The following is a 17,426-nucleotide window of genomic DNA, read 5'->3' as shown; positions in this document are numbered from 1 at the left end:
AAAACGTACTTACAGTCTGTGAGTCAGAACAGCCGGCATTGTAGTCTACTCTCCCAGGATCAGGAAACCTCCATAAAATGCGCTGCACACATCTGAATATTTCGGTTGAACTGTTCTGGAACAGTGTTGTAAATACAACTTAACCACTGATTGCTAGTTGTGTCCTCTTTTGGAAACTAAACACAGCGTCTTCACAACATGGCGGTGGCAGCAACAATAAAGTTACGCCTTCTTTCTTTGCGTGAACATTTGGGTGGCATTATGCAAATCTTCCCACATCGTGACGTAGATATGTGGGGGCGTGTTAGAACGAGGTGTTAGGGGGGGCGTGGACGAGTCTTAACTTTTATAAAGAATATCTCTTTGGGTTTGAGGCTTTAGTCTTTGCAACTTTAGGGATCTTATCTATTCACGAACAGCTTGTAACACTCCAAAGAGAAAGGGAAACTTGAAATCGCATCATATGACCCCTTTAAATTTGAATTATATCTTAAATTATGAATTATTTTATTTGTTGCTGTTTACCATGTTACTCGATATTTTAAATGTGTAATTATTATTATCATTATTATTCTTAATCGTTTTGTTAAAAAAATATTTTTTAATATCATTTTATGTGTCATATTTTTATATTTTTCTTGGTCATGTTATTTAAATTATATTTATATTTATTATGCATAATTTTATGCTTGGATTATATTTTTCAATTATTTATTATATTTGAACTTATGTTACTAGATATTTTAGTTAATTTTTTTACTGACAGATTTGTTATTATTAATTTAATTTTTACATTATAATTATATTTATCTTATTTGTATATCTATCTATTGTTACTTTATATATATTTTTTTTATTATTATATATGTTGTTTATCTATTATATTTTATATTTAAATGATATATTATATTTGTTGGCTTAATTACAACTTTTAATTTATAATTAAATTTATTTATTTTATATTTCATTTTTTATGTATATTTCCAGGCCACTGCAGAGACAGTATATGACATCTTATCTCCAACTCCACCTCTGACACGTTACATCACTGAGGGACGTCCCACTCCCCGTCCCAGACGCACCCCTCAACCAGCTGACCTCAGAGAGGGTGTGGCCAAGGCCTATGATACCGTCAGAGAGGTACATCCCTGTATTATTAACAACATGTTTGTCTCTGTGACTATTTAGTTTAATAAATGTATAATATAAATTGTTTATGGCTAGTCCAACTCTCTTTATCACTGACGTCCTCATGCCATTTTCGCCTTTCCCAGGGAGTGATTGACACCGCTCAGACCCTGTGTGATGTCGCGTCTCGTGGTCACGAGCAGAAAGGTCTTCCTGGAGCAGTGGGTGGGGTTTTGCGTCAGATCCCGCCCACTGTAGTCCGTCCACTTATAGTTGCCTCAGAAGCCACTTCAAACCTACTGGGAGGAATGCGGAACCAAATTAAACCAGATGCGCGGAAAGAGGACTTCTTAAAATGGCGCACCGAAGATGGCCAAGAATGAGATTGACAGGCGTTAAAGAAGTCTGATTTTTGTTAGTATGAATGGGAAAGTGTGAATGTGAGTTCATCTGTGAGTGTCAATGCAAAAAAAAAGGACAAAAAAATGGAAACTGAACTATTTTTAAGTGGCTTCCACATAGTTGCACACATTGTTTCATGCAATGCAAATGTTTTGGTCTTGCACTTTTGCTCTAGACAGCCAAGTGCAGCTCAGTCTCATCTTGTCGTATTGAAACGTATGCAATCATATCCATCTGTAATTGTTTACCTGTGAGCTCAAGACCAGGTGTTTCTTTTCCCTCTCTGAAACCTTCATTTAACATCTGATTGAATCGATATTCTCCCTCTCAAGTATCTCAAACATTATGTTGAGGTTAATTACTCATTTCGATAAGGTGAAATGCTTTTCTGAAAGGGATTCTTCTTTGCCTTCTCTATCCTGATGTCTTTGTGCCATAATTCTACTTCATTGACATTACAAAGATCTAGTTTGTTTTAAACTCTTTAAGCCTAAAATAATGCATTCGTTATTTGAATGATGCAGTCTTTGTATGGGATGGGTCATTTAATTTTCTATTCATCTTCTTGTCTTTCAGAATTTAATGAAGGATTATTGTCTTGTCCTTTTTGGGTGAATCTTGCAAAATCTCCAGGTCATATTTCACCCCAAAATCAAAAGATAAAAGTAAAGTAATTAGATTTTACATAAAGAAAATAAAAGCCTATGTTAGGATTTCCTGCATTGCAACATAATTTTCTTGACAATTGCACATATTTGCATCTGTAACGCATCCGGATATTGTACATTTAATTCTTAATTTCATTTTCATTTCTGTAATGCAGTATTTTTATTTAAATCAGCATAAAGTCAGTACAACACACACACGCATATACTTTGCTATTTTATTATTTTTTTTACATTGCAGTAGATTTTTTTTCTTTACATTTAATGAGATTTGTGGATTGAAATGTGGTTAAATTGTCCAGAAAAATAATGCACAATGCAAACTTTATTTTCTTTTGGGGTACAATATAGTTTTTCTTTTGTTTTTGTGGTGAAATATGACCCAGGCATGTTCTTGACAGATTCAGCCTTTTATCTGCCATTTACTCCTCAATCAAACGTGCTTGCTTTCGTCTCATTAGTTGCCTTCCTACATGTTTTAAATATTTTATTTCATGTGTAATAATGGCTAGTGAAATATAAAAACTGATAATGTTGAGCATTTGATGTCCTTGTGCAGGAAGAAGCGGTGGGGAGTGGGTTGGTTGACAAAGGGTTTATGGGTAATGTTACATTCACTTTTTTTGTTAATTGCATAACAGTGTGAGGGAAGTGAGTTTTTGGTGTGTGTGTGTTTATTTGTGTCTAACTATGTACAGTGTGTGTTTGAGCGAGTGTGTCTGGACATGCATGTTTGTGTATTGATGGTTGACTGGCTGGCTATGTGATTCATAGCTATCAGTGTGCGTTTGTTTCTTCTGTAATTACAACTATATCATACGCTGTAAGAATTACCTGTATAGTACCAAGACGATGTGTAAACAAATTAATACAAAAAAAGGAATAAAAATGTGCATTTGAAAAATATTGTAATTTACTGTTGTAAATGTTGCATCCACAGAGGCAATAATAGTGTGATTTAATAAATCATTTTATATAGCTTGATAAGGCAGATTTGTATTTCTGTACTATCCAAGAAAATGACATTAATAGATTTAAACTAATTTATTTTATGCTATGTGACAAGGTGTTTGTCTCACTGCAAACAGTCATTTTTTCCCCTGATATACACATGCATAGCCTATAGTCTAAAACCCACATGCTACAGGATTGCAGGTTTACGTGGTTAAATCAATTCAATTATTTTATAAAAACAGAAAAATTAATAAATAAACGGGGTAAAGGTTTGCAAAATAGCCTATTATCATTAGCAGAAATGTCAAATATGATAGAGGGTACATTTGTATAATTGTAATTTAGTCTCAACAAATTAGTCACTGAGCTTTAACCATAGTATTACAGCTTAAATTGAAATTATTACATACTGTATATTCCACTTATAACGACATAATGCAGTCTGCATGCGGAACCAAATACTCCGCGCTTTGTTTCTCAGGGGGCTTGTTTTAGAGGTTGCATACAGTCATCGCCAAAACGCATGTGGTTGTTGTTTATAACGTATCGCTTTTATAATCGTTAAACTTTGTTTCTGAAATAAGTAGCCACATACTGCGGAAATGAAGCTGTTAACGCATAACATGTTAACATCCCACGTGAAAGGTGTGATTAAAGGGTACCCACTTATTATCAAGGTGAGCTTGACGTACAGTGTTTTCAGTCCACACGGCTTCTAGCTTTTCTACGAACTCATAGCTCAAAAATCAAACATTCATATCAGAAAGTTACAGGGAAGCTGCATGTCTATGAAACATGTTTGACCATCAAGATTGTAATTTTAGATTAAAAAAAATATGTGACAGGATAAGCTGAATTAACAGGAGTGTTGGAGCTTGAAATGTCAACTGCTGAAGATAAATACATAATATAACGTTATACCTATAACATGTGTGTGCATGTTTATGTGGTTTATGAGGACACAAATTTGTATAATAACATGGGTATGACAGGTATTACAACGAGAAGGTGATTTATGAGGACATTTTCAGTGTCCCCGTAATTCAAAAGGCTTATAAATAATTCAGAATGAGTTTTTTTGAAAATCTATAAATGCACAAAGTTTCCTGCGAGGGGTAGGTTTAGGGGTAGGGTTGGTGTAGGGCAATAGAATATACGGTCTGTACAGTATAAAAACCATTATGCCTATGGGAGGTCCTCACTTTTCACAAAAACAAACCTGTGTGTGTGTACCTGTTTTTCTATTCTGGTGGGGACTTAAACCTGAATACACACAGACTCATGGGGACTCATGTCACAGTGGGGACCTAAATTGAGGTCCCCACGGGTAAACAAGCTAATAAATCACACAGAATGAAGTTTTTTGAAAATCTAAAAATGCAGAAAGTTTCCTGTGAGGGGTAGGTTTAGGGGTAGGGTTGGTGTAGGACAATAGAATATACGGTCTGTACAGTAGAAAAACCATTACGCCTATGGAGAGTACCCACAAGGATAGCTGACCAGACGTGTGTGTGTATGTGTGTATGCTTTTGAATGACAAATCTGACTCTTGTTCTGTCTTGGCTCATGAATGAAGGCAACAGAAGTGAAAGTGAATGAGCTGGAGTTCAATGGTCAGTTTGTGAGCCGAATGATCCCTAAGCTGGAGTGGAGTGCATTGATCCAGGCAGCAGGATGGGTGAGTGAAGATAATGTGTTTCATGTCATTTCAATGATATTTCATAAGGAGGGTGAATTTATGCAGCTTTCCAGTAAGTACTGTTTAAAAAGAAGGAGGTTTTTGTCTGTGCATGATACATCAGTATCGGCTGATATTAACATGTCTCCCATTGCATTAAACTGGTGGATTGAGGGATACTCATGAATTGTTTTTAACAGCTCGGACAGTCTCAAGACCTGCCCAGCACTCTCATACCAGACTATGAAAATGATGAGGAGTTCCTGCGTAAAGTTCACAGAATTCTTCTGGAGGTGAGACAAATCAGATGACTTATAGAGAGTATTTAATGTGTTTTTTTTTATATAGTTTAGTCATTTCCTATGGACCCTTTTCACATGTCCGGGGTTCTCAGAAGCAGAAGTCTATAAGAAATATCTTTTTTGAGTTCCCATTTACCCCAAAAGCAAAGAAATAAAATCCAGTGTAGCGTTTCTGTGACTTTCCAAAAGAGAGACAAATATTGAAAGATTGATTACATTGGTCAGAAGCGAGTAAGATGTCAAACTTGAACTTTGTTGAAGTGAATTAGTTCTAATAGCGGTGTTCTCTTTCCTCATAGGTTGAGGTTATAGAGGGATGTTTACAGTGTCCTGAATCTGGCAGAGAGTTCCCAATCTCCAAAGGTGTTCCCAACATGTTACTCAATGAAGATGAGTAGATCAAGCTGCTACACGTGTCCCAGAAGAAAAGATATTGAATATCAGACCCACATTTTTGGGGTGGTGTTTTATTCAAGGATAATGGAGAGAAACATAAGACCATAATTCAAAAGTTATGCTGATTTATACAGTCATGTTCAACTACTGTCTCCAAACATGTGGTTGCTTTGCATTTGGTTGCTATGAGAATTTACTTTTTTGTTGTTTCTGTCATTGTATATTGTGCTTTGTAAAATATGAAATAAATTTGTATTGATTAAGTTGGGCTTTAGTAGATTCTTTTTTCTGTACAAATCGTCTTGTTACTTGTTGGTGCGGCCTGCAAATAATAATGACAACAATGACTATTTTTTTTATAATAATACATAATAATAATATGTGTGTGTGCACGTGTATTATTTATTCATTTATTTCAATTGTTTATGTCTCTTCGGTTATATTATCTGTGTGTTATCTGATCTGTCCCTAAATTGAGATTTTAGGCCTAAATAATGTGTTTTTTTATTCATATTTTAACAGGCGTCATGTTTTTGTAGATGTAAAGAGGTTAACCACTAGGTTAAAGATTAACTGCGCACACGCATGTGTGTGTATGTATATATATATATATTAGTGCTGTCAAACGATTAATCGCAATCAATCGCATCCCAATTAAAAGTTTGTTTACATAATATATGTATGTGTACTGTGTATATTTATGTATATATAAATACACACACAGTAAATATTTAGAACATATTTACGTGTGTGTTTGTGTATATATATATATATTTATATTATATTTTATCTTATATATAAATATTTAATATATAAACATATTTTTCTAAAATATATACATGCATGTGTTTGTAATTATATATATATATATATATACACATAATAAATATACACTGCACACTCATATTATGTAAACAAACATTTATTTTGGATGAATCAATCGTTTGACATCACTAATATATATATATATATATATATGTGTGTGTGTGTGTATATATTATATATATATATATATATATATATATACACACACACACCTTTTGTTTTTTTTATTACTATTTAGGTTCATTAATTTGATTTTAGTTCAGTTTTAGTTTTTATTTCGAGAAATTTCAGTTCTTTAATTAACTTAACGTACTTATTTCAGTTGTCAAGTTAACATTTCAGTTTTACATTTAGTCCGTTTTTATAGTTTATTTTATTTCAGCTATATTTAATTAACAGTAAGGTTTTTAATAGTTATTTACAATAATAACCCAGTACCTAAGGTCATAAAGCTGCTGTAGTCTCATTATATTTGTCAGTGTAAGCACTGTCTTCCTGTAGTCGGAGCGCTTGTCTGAGATTTGAGGTCAACTGTAGTAGTTTCTGGGAACAAACTCTGCCAGGACTTCTTCATATCACACAGAAACCTCTGAGAGCAAGATGAGGTGGCAAGACAGCAACTATATTTAGTTTGAGGGAGGTTAAAAGAAAAAAACGGGATCAACTGTTTTCGAGCTCTCTATTTAAATCTTATATTGCAATACCGCAACGAACCACCAGAGCGGCCCTGCTCCTTTCATCCGTCCGCGGCCGCCTGGTGGCGCTCGAGGCCCCGCATCCACGCTTTCTCCGATTCAGAACCCGAGATCAAACGCTGAATTCATGTTTCAACAAGAAAATAGCCGTTCTTTGGGAATGGTTTCAGCCCTTGAAAAATTCCAGACCTTTGGTGTCTCTTTTCGGTTCCTAATATCTAATTTCTTCAAGGCTTTTGGTGTGTCGTATACCTTCTGCCTTCTCTTGAAGTTCAATTACAGCCCTCTTGGCCAAACTATAATAATGTCATAATGGAGAGGTGGAGAGAGCAGCTATAAAGCTGTGTTTGAAAGATTAACGAGCATGTGGATGGTGAACTGTAATTAACAATGAGAAGAAAGATAGGGAGTGGAAGTAAAGTAAGGAAGGGTGTACAAAATGAAAGGATGGGAAAGCTAGATTGAGGCCTTGGATATCTATCATTTCTCTCCAGGAAACAAAATGGAAGGTGAAATTAATATCCAGTAAATCTATTTTAAATGTGTCCAGTGGGTCTTTTTTTTTTTTACGGGTCTGTTAAATGCATGAGGGAAATATTGGATTAGAAAAGCACATTGTCTTATTTCCAAGGTAAACAAATTAAGAAACAGTCAGTCAGTAACTTCAGCCTGCTGTGGTGGATATTTGACTTTGTAAAGATTTTTGTTAAATATCAGCCTTCTGCTTGGAAACACGGTTGCCAAGGAAAGCTTCCAAAAAAGTGTCACCATTGTTATGCAATGATGCCATCTGGAAAAGTCTGTGAGAAATACTAACATAATGTTTAACAGGAAAACTGCTAAATAGACTCCTGCAGCTTTGTTCTGGTGACTTTTTTTGATCTGATTAAAAGGCGGATTAAAATTTTTGCCGACCAAATCAAAGTCAGTTTGGCATAACTACATGCACTGAAATGGAAATTCATGATATTTATGAAAATATTTAATTGAGGATAAAGTTGAAAGATGATAAAGATGTGCATACCTTAATTGTATTCAGTGTGCAAAATATTAACACTTTTCATGTATAGACCCCTTGACTTGAATCGTTAAATAATCTTTATAAGAACTTGACAGAAGGAGAAGATTTCTCCTTTTTATCATTGTAGACATATTTAGTCCTTGTAGTTTTCTATGCTTCTCTTGTCCTCCTCTCTGTCTCTCTCTCTCTCCCCCTCACTTTCTCCCACACACAGCTGCTGTATGTTTTTTTTCTTCCAATCAAACTTCAGAAAACTTTAGGGACTTGTTTTGTTGAAGAGATGTTTTTGGTAGCTCTGAAAGCCAAAGAGGTTTGCGTTTTTAATTATAGTAGAGTAGTTAAGTTTACACCTTTAAAGACTTTCTTTGACCTCTGATGTTTTTGTTGATGGTCTTGTCGGTTTTTCCCCCTCTCTCCTTTTAAATGGATTACTCTTCGCAAAAGATGTATTCTGGTAGGCCAAGCCTAGACTAGCATTTTTTCATTTTGTTTATATTGAATCCAGTTCAACTCTATGAGACAGTCAGTCTTTGTCATGGGATAATTGTATTTCCCTAAAGCAACTTTAAGGGCTTGATTGAACATTTGGATGGCAGGTCTGCATCTTGACTCGAGGCTGTAAGAAAAGAGAATAAAATCTGACCTGATCTCTTATATCTATCATGGGAAAGGAGCTGGAGAGTCACTTTAAAAGAAAGTACTAGCGGTCCTCACTAAAGCTCCAAGACAAACCACAAGAATTCAAAGCAGCACTTGGAGTTTCTCTCTGAATCATTGGATACCAGACGAGCATGAGGAACTGTTCCATTTATTACCTTACCAGTAAATACTTCAAACCCGGGGAAGCATGATGGAAAGGCTGTGTTTATAGATTCCATACGGATTCATACTATTATTATCTGTAATAATGGACTCTTGTATTACGCTTGTCATCACAACATGCAAAGAAATCTGGCCAATATTTAACATTGTTTTGCCTTGAGTAGCTCAGGCAGGGTGTGAATTACGGAGGGTTTTTGGCAAGGGTTTGAACCATAAAAAAAAGTCCAAACGAACAGTTGGGGGTCTTAGAAAGTGCTTTTACTAAACTGTTTCAAGTTCAACATATTACATAATTTTCAACGAGCATGAGGAACTGTTCCATTTATTACCTTACCAGTAAATACTTCAAACCCGGGGAAGCATGATGGAAAGGCTGTGTTTATAGATTCCATACGGATTCATACTATTATTATCTGTAATAATGGACTCTTGTATTACGCTTGTCATCACAACATGCAAAGAAATCTGGCCAATATTTAACATTGTTTTGCCTTGAGTAGCTCAGGCAGGGTGTGAATTACGGAGGGTTTTTGGCAAGGGTTTCAACCATAAAAAAAAGTCCAAACGAACGGTTGGGGGTCTTAGAAAGTGCTTTTACTAAACTGTTTCAAGTTCAACATATTACATAATTTTCAACAAAAAAAAAAGTACAAACATTTAAGTGGTCCCAACGCCTAGCTATAACGTCGAAAAAGACGCACACAAACAGAAAAATTCGTAACACTAGGTAGGCTGCTTTATTGTATATTTATTTTACTAATAGATTACAAAAACACTTTTTAAAGTATTTAAGACTGTTCGTTTTGCTAACCGTTAGGGACGCCAAAATACGTAAGACGTAGCCTACGTTTGCGCCTCGAAAATTGGAAAAAACTGATCTCTTGGATATCAGTAACTTACTTGGAATTCACACATCGAGCTCAACTAATGTCCTCTGCGTAATCTTCTTTCTTGATTGTTTTTTTAACCCTAAATAGACTACAAGAGTACATAAATGACATGTCAGGCAGTGTATGAGGAGGTATAAGCTTGTATCTGACAGCAGAGCGGCTCATTCACCTGGTGAACACAGAGCGCCAGCAGCGCAGCCTACGCACTTTGGGTTTGTCCCATCGCAAGAGACGCGCTCAGTGCGCGCCCTCCCCGAGGACATCCAGCGGACCGGGCGTTATAGAGGAGCGCACCCGAGCCTCTCATCTGTCAATCAACCATGTGGTTCATCAATCTAACTTTGCTCGTTCTCAAACTGTCTGTGTCTGCGGAGGGATTCTCCACGTGCCAATCCTACAACTTGGACGACCACAAATCTAAAAGGATCGAGGCGGTGCGCGGACAGATTTTGAGCAAGCTGCGCATCCGGAGTCCTCCGGATCCCGAAGCCAGCCCGCCACCGGAGTTGGTACCGGTGGAGGTGATGTTACTTTACAACAGCACGAAGGAGCTGCTGAAGGAGCGCGCGCGCCAGGCCGAAGCCGCGTGCGAGCGGGAGAGCAGCGAGGAGGACTATTACGCCAAAGAGGTGCAGCGGATCAATATGATGCCACTGCGCACAGATACGAGTGAGTGATATGGAGTTTTAGCTGATATGGTTGCCCATTCAAAGAATGCACTGTGATTCTGGATGTGTAGGCTAATTAACCCTAATTCTAGTGCAAAATATAGCTTGCCCATATCAAAATTGGTTGTGCATGATGATTAGATTGTTTAAAAATATCTTACAATGTTACAGCAATCTCATGGAACTTTTAAAGAACATGGCTGGGTTGTATTTCACCCACGAAATATTAGGAATTTTATTTTGCTTAATGAATAAATAAATAAATGTCAACCGATATATGACCAATATGATGCACATTATTTTTATGGTTGATAGCTGATATGCAATATTTTCAATAGTTGCAATAGTTTATTTCTGCTTTCTAACACAATAATAACATGATGATTAATATTGCCTATTGTATTATTATATTCTCATTATAGTAGGATTTATTAGACCAATATTGCCTTTTTATGACCGATGATAGGCATAATTTTTATGCCCGATAACCGCTATGTAATATTTTCTGCTTTTTAACACAATACGATGATTCATATTGCATATTGTATCATTAAATTCTATTCATAGTAGTATTTATTAGACCAAAATTGGCTTTTTATGAACAATAACCAATATGCAATATTTTAATTTCTGCTTTTTAACACGATAATAACAGCATGATTATTAGATAACCACAACAAAAATATAATGTATGGGCAATTGTAATGCCATTGTATTTCAGAAAAATAGTTTTGCAAACTAAATTGTCACAAACTTATTTTCGTCTTTGTTTTTAATACATTTAGTTATTTATTTATTTTATTTATTCATTTATTTGTTGAATACCCTTTTTGGTGCTTTTCTTTAGAGAAATATGTGCCCTGAAAAGGAAGAGTGTAAGTTATAATGTATGAATATCAGTATAATATCAAACAGATTACTCTAGGTCTGTCTCTATTATTTATTGTTTTGTATTATGGTATAAAATACAACTATAATGCAATTTTTCTAATCTGCATAAATCACTTATTGCCGAACTAATAAACCTTTGAAAATAATGGCAATTACAAAAAAAGTACAGTGTCAGTAGTAAGTCAAATGGTGAAATATGACATGCTTCTGTGACATTCCCTTATATACATAGTTTATATACAATAAAGGTATCAGATTTGAAAAATTTACAGTGTTGAAAATATCCCTGAGGCATATACTTGATCTAACAACTGTTATATATAGTGTACCTATAATATACAATTTTGTTGCTAATAATAAGGCAGCTTGAGTTCAGTGAGGCCTCTGAGAAGCTGAAAGGGGTTAGTCATTACATCTGCTGCTTTGGCACCAAGGCCAGTTTTATTTCCTTGAGGTTGACCCTCTGAAAACCACGCACAGACCACAAAGTGTAAATAAGGCCAAAGTGAATCCTGCTTTTGTTCCACAGACTCAATCAACCCGGTTTCTCAGAGCCCGTACTTCAAGATAGTGGGCTTCGACGTCACCAACGTGGAGCGAAATTCCAGTACTTTGGTCAAAGCAGAATTTCGCATCTTCAGAGCGCCAAACCCACAGGCGCGCACCACAGAGCAGCGTGTGGAAATATACCAGGTGAGAGAATCGCATGTGGTTTTTCCAGACAAAAGGCTTGGGTCGTTCCAAAGATGAGCAGCGAGTGGCGGCAGCTGATTCCTCAGGGTTTGATTCCTCACATATTTTTTCATGCTGTACAGTGCAAGAAATAGACCAGCAGATGAATGAATGGGTAAGTCAAATAAGCTTGTGGTTTTTTCCCTTCACACCCACAGATTCTCAAATCTGACGACGTGACGGCACCGTCTCAGAGGTACATCGACTCCAGAACAGTTGAGCCTCGTGCCAAGGGGGCGTGGCTTTCTGTCGACGTCACTGAGACTGTGAAGGAGTGGATGGCGTTCAGAGGTCAGTGAGTTCATCTGGAGGTTTGAACATATATTTACTGCTCGATGAAGCAGAAGAGCAAGTCAAATGAGAAGTATTTCCTTCTCTAAGAAAAATAATCGTTTTCTCTTTTAGAGAGGAATCTCGGACTCAAGATCAGCGTTCACTGTCCCTGCTGTACATTCATCCCTTCCACAAACAATATCGTCCCTAACAAGAGTGAAGAGTTGGAAGCCAGATTTGCAGGTCATTTTCTCATCAATCTAAATTTGAATGAAAACAAGAAAGGCAATTAAGTGGTAGAAAATTTAAAACCTTTTATTAAATATGGGCTAAATCGTTAAAAAGTCAGTGTTTTGACTTTTAACAGCCTTTCTCAGTATCCAAATCCATTGTGTGTGTAACAGTTTAGTTCTTACAATTAATGCAAAAACAGGTAACACTTTATTTTAAGGTATCCTTGTAACACGTTACATTTACTTACTACTTACTATTATAATAAAGTGTTAACCAGAACAGCTGGTTAACAAGTGAGAATGGCTACAAACATTCAACCCAAACAACAACAAAGCATCCTAACATGTCAGAGAATAGTAAAAATAAATAAATAAATAAATACTTAATTAAATAATAAAAAAGAAAAATACGATATATATACACACACACACACAAAGTTTGCTTCTTTCATTCTTTTTTACATGTATAGTGCCCCCCAAAAGTATTTGGATGCTTAAGTTACCCTTTAAAAAGTATGAATATCATTGCATTAGATAATAAAATATCAAACACAATTTATTTTAAAGACAGCGCAAGCACATTTTCAAGCAAAATATTGAAATATTTTTCATGTCAACACAACACTGCAAGCATAGAGTTAACTTTAATACATTTAAAACAGTGACGTTTTGGCCAACTTCAATGCCTTCACCAGACATCCTAAAGAAAGTTTAAAACAGTAAAAATATTGTTCCGAATGAAGACAAAAAGTGCACTTTCCTAGTTGTCAAATGTTAGTGGAACATTGTTAATGATATAGGAGACTCATCACATCATTTGTTGTCGTTGATATTTTGGATCGATTCTTTCCCAGGCATTGATGACGACCTTATAAAGCAGAACAGAAGACCAGGCATGACTAAAGGACAGATTGAATTCAGCACAAAAACTCCCCATTTGATACTCACCCTGCTGCCCACCGACCGTCTGGACAATCCCACCAAGAAACACCGCAAGAAGAGATCAGCAGCAGACACATCCATATGCTCACGGTACAGAGAGAAAGAGTGCTGGAGTGTGTGTGTGTGTGTAGCATGTCCCTGGAATACTTGATTTTTTTTACTGAGAATCAGATATTTTTGTATAATCTTAACTGTATGTTCCTGCCAACACACATTAGAAAAGCTAGATTGTGACAAAATGAATGCTAGTATAAAAACAGATGCAAAAAGCTAATATAAATGGCTCTGAAGGATTTCAGTATTACGCATAATATAAAGTATTTTGTCAAGTTACCTTTATTTATATAGCACTTTATACAATACTGTTAATACGTTAAGCAGAAAAATAACAGAATCAATTATGCAAATTTCATCAAATATGAGACAAATCCAAATTCTGCTGTAAAGCAGCTCTAATAAGACAATAGTGTCATTATACAGCTCAAGTCAGTTCAGTGTTGATTCAGTTCAGTTCAATTACTGCGTAAAGTTCATCAATTATAAAACAAGTCAAATTCAACTATAAGAAGCTTTATGGAATACAGTAGTGTCCAGTGTTGGGGGTAACGCATTATAAGTAACGCGAGTTACGTAATCAGATTACTTTTTTCTTTTTTAATTTACGCCAGTTACTTTGATTTCCCATTTATTGACTGACAAGTCTCCTGTCCCCATATTGGGAGAAATTGGAAGTGCAGAGGCGTTGTGTGCGCTGTGTGAACATGATGTTACTGTAGTTCTAGACTAAATGTGAATGTGCATCAATTCATCCCACTCAAAACAGATTTAGTATTCATCAAAATGAATTAAAACAGTGAAATGCAAACTCAGAATATGACCCAAACCTGCAATAATTAAATATGTTAAATAAAACAAATGTATCTAATCCCATTTTAATCAATGTCTTTGCTGCTGACCTTTGATGATCCAGTTCAACCGTACTAATAAGCAAAAATGACTTTAGAGAAACTAACAAATGTGCTTCATTTTTTTTTATTGCTGAAGAGTGTTGAACCTTCTCCTGCGTTCTACTGTATAGACGTGAATTTACTTTTGCTTCAGCCTGAGGTTTATTCATACACTTTTTGATGTGAAAGGGCTTTTACATTTGCTATAAATAGAACTTCTTATATTAAAAACAATCAAACCCTGCTCATGTTTAAAAATGTATGCAAAAGTAATGTAACGCATTACTTTCCTTAAAAAGTAACTAAGTAACGTAATTAGTTACTTTTTTAGGGAGTAACGCAATATTGTAATGCATTACTTTTATAAGTAACTTTCCCCAACACTGGTAGTGTCATTTTTCAGCTCTCATCCGATTTCATGCAAAAGCACTGCGTGAAAAACCAATCAGGAACCAACAGAGACACTCAGAGCTGGATGAGATTGATACCAATACGTGTGCTTATAAAATAGTAGTCTAGATTATATTGCATCACACACCCACAGAACGCTTGCAGCGACTCGCCCAGGGAGTGTCACGTCTGATATGCAGTCTGCATCTTGTCTGTCCTGGGAGTAAATGCTCTTTTAAATTGTATTTGTTCTGTGGAGTGGTTTCCTCTCTGCTAAGCAACATAGAAATGGTCACATTTAAATCAAATCTGAATTTGTTGCTGGAGTCAAAACTGGACCACAATTATTTAAGGGTTAGTCCACCATCCATCATTTGTTCACATTATTTACAGCGTTGTTCCAAACGGACTTTATTTCTTCCATGGAGCACAAACGGTGAATTATGTATTATTTTTTTTAAGTATATAGAATTCTAGAATTAAGAATATAGAGTTGTTATTTTTAACTAAAACTAATTGTTAATTGAAATCAAAGTGAAATAAAATAAAATGGTCCAAAACTTGGACATATTTCAGTTAGTTTCGTTTAGTTGAAGCACTAAAATAACTGGAAATAAAATGACAAACTAAAACTGAAATAAAAAATAAAACTATGTAGTTATACTTAAAAAATAAAAATGACAAAAGCACATAGTACAATTAAATTTCAGTCTGTTGGTCTTATAAAAACACTAATTTTTAGGTAAACTACTTTTTAAACACAGCATGATGCATTGAAACCAATCATTTTCCCTCCTCCAGGACTGATCAGGGCTGCTGTCTGAGGTCTCTGTATATCGATTTTCGTCGGGACTTGAACTGGAAGTGGATCCACGAGCCAAAAGGGTACAAAGCTAATTTCTGTGCAGGGAACTGTCCTTACCTATGGAGCGCAGACAGCCACTACAACATGGTAAATATTGATCAGACTGAGTATGTTTGAAGGTTGGATCAGGACTGCCAGCTAAAAAAATACACCGCCCTGCATCATATTTGCTGAATGAAATCCAGTGCTGGTTGCTGATTACAAAAATAGTGTCTGTTTTGCTTCAGCACATCACACTTTCTCACATAATCTGATATGCGTTTTGTAGCATTTTTGCAGTCAACAGTCATTTGTAAGGTGAACAAGTCTTATATTATACCATAATCGTCAGAAAAACTGCAACAAAGACATGATTCCTTTCTTCCTCTAAACTAGATTACAATTCTCAGTGCATTTTCACATGTACGATTCTTCTCGATGCTTCTCTTTGTCATTAAATCTGCTTGTATGTGCAGTGTTCTAGAGTTCACTCTAAAATGTTGCATTTAGATGTTGTTTTCTGTGTCTGACTCTGCTTACAGTGTTTCTCTTGTCTGTCTTCCTTTTAGATTATCCCGCTGTATAATAAAATGAATCCAGAAGCATCAGCATCTCCGTGTTGTGTTCCTCAGGACCTGGAGCCCCTCACCATCGTTTATTTCCTAGGCCGAACCCCCCGTGTGGAACAGCTCTCCAACATGGTGGTCCGGTCCTGCAAGTGCCGTTGATGCAGTGGAGAGAGAAGACGGAGAACAGAAAACAGGTGGATCGGAGGAGAGCAAACTAACATCTCAATGAACGGCATCTTAAAGGGAAACTACACCCAAAAATCAAAACTGTCCTCATTTACTCACCCTCATGCACTCTAAAAAATGCTGGATTAAATACAACCCAGTGCTGGGTAAAATAGTGACAAACCCAGCAATTGGGTTGTTTTGACCCAGCGGTTGGGTTAAATGTTTAACCCAACCTTCTGGGTAGTAACCCAACCGCTGGGTCAAAACAACCCAATTGCTGGGTTTGTCCCTATTTTACCCAGCACTGGGTTGTATTTAACCCAGCATTTTTTAGAGTGTGTCGTTCCAAAATTGTATGCATTTCTTTCTTCTGACAAACACCAAATATTCTGAAGAATGTTGGGAACCAAACCATTGACTTCCATTGTGACACTGAGACATTTCACAAAATGTCATCTTTTATGGTCAACAGAAGAAAGAAATTAATCTTTATTTTTGGGTGAAACATACCTACAAACTTAGGTAGGAGGAATAGCGTATAATCATACATCAAGCATCTTCAATACAGGAGCGATAACTGTCTCCTGCATTGGCAATAGTCTAATAAATAAGCTTGTTGACTAATATCTCCTCGCATTTTCAGTATCGCAACAGTGACACAAAATACACGCCAGCAGTACATCTTTTTTAGATTTTGTATTAAGTTTACTGTAGATCGGTTTATATTTTTGCAAGTGTAAATAGTTTTGGTGATGTTTATATGTGTTTATTTGCTAAATACAATACATTTTGATTAGATAATATTTTGTGGCCTTTTTTATTCATTTTTCGTTACATTTATAGAAGTTTCTCGAAGTAGATTATTGGCTGTGGCTTATATTTATTCAGTATACGGCCCAGCGAGTGGCCTACTCTCAAGGTTTCCTTTTTTTCTTCAAACGATAACTGTGTGGTCTGCACTCGCCGAAAATGCAGATTTGACTAGTGGACT

The 17,426-nt window shown here is 35.9% G+C and overlaps 3 protein-coding genes across 3 annotated transcripts in view; all 3 read left to right on the top strand.

The window, feature by feature from the left end:
• The window catches only part of atg2a (autophagy related 2A), a 35,647-nt gene extending 33,279 nt beyond the window's left edge, over nucleotides 1-2,368 (top strand). The window contains 2 exon segments of the mRNA XM_016277449.1: nucleotides 988-1,140; nucleotides 1,275-2,368. Coding sequence (XP_016132935.1) covers nucleotides 988-1,140; nucleotides 1,275-1,511 — 390 coding nt within the window. The 3' untranslated portion in view covers nucleotides 1,512-2,368.
• A 1,250-nt stretch (nucleotides 2,369-3,618) lies between these two features.
• trmt112 (tRNA methyltransferase activator subunit 11-2) lies at nucleotides 3,619-5,735 on the top strand. Its single transcript, XM_016277496.1, has 4 exons — nucleotides 3,619-3,826; nucleotides 4,726-4,827; nucleotides 5,028-5,120; nucleotides 5,429-5,735. The coding sequence occupies exons 1-4, from the start codon at nucleotides 3,752-3,754 to the stop codon at nucleotides 5,525-5,527; spliced, it is 369 nt and encodes a 122-aa protein (XP_016132982.1). The 5' UTR covers nucleotides 3,619-3,751; the 3' UTR covers nucleotides 5,528-5,735.
• Nucleotides 5,736-6,858: 1,123 nt separating this feature from the next.
• On the top strand, nucleotides 6,859-16,571 carry tgfb5 (transforming growth factor, beta 5). The gene is made up of 8 exons (XM_016277495.1): nucleotides 6,859-6,862; nucleotides 10,068-10,447; nucleotides 11,867-12,030; nucleotides 12,228-12,360; nucleotides 12,475-12,585; nucleotides 13,430-13,607; nucleotides 15,656-15,806; nucleotides 16,268-16,571. Exons 2-8 carry the CDS (start codon nucleotides 10,099-10,101, stop codon nucleotides 16,424-16,426), a joined length of 1,245 nt encoding a protein of 414 aa, XP_016132981.1. The 5' UTR covers nucleotides 6,859-6,862; nucleotides 10,068-10,098; the 3' UTR covers nucleotides 16,427-16,571.
• Nucleotides 16,572-17,426: the final 855 nt, after the last annotated feature.

Source organism: Sinocyclocheilus grahami, unplaced genomic scaffold (assembly GCF_001515645.1).
Source record: "Sinocyclocheilus grahami isolate Dianchi unplaced genomic scaffold, SAMN03320097.WGS_v1.1 scaffold112.1, whole genome shotgun sequence".
NCBI classification, from domain to species: Eukaryota; Metazoa; Chordata; class Actinopteri; order Cypriniformes; family Cyprinidae; genus Sinocyclocheilus; species Sinocyclocheilus grahami.
Note: the sequence above shows the minus strand (reverse complement) of the source record. Positions and strands in the feature narration are given on the sequence as shown.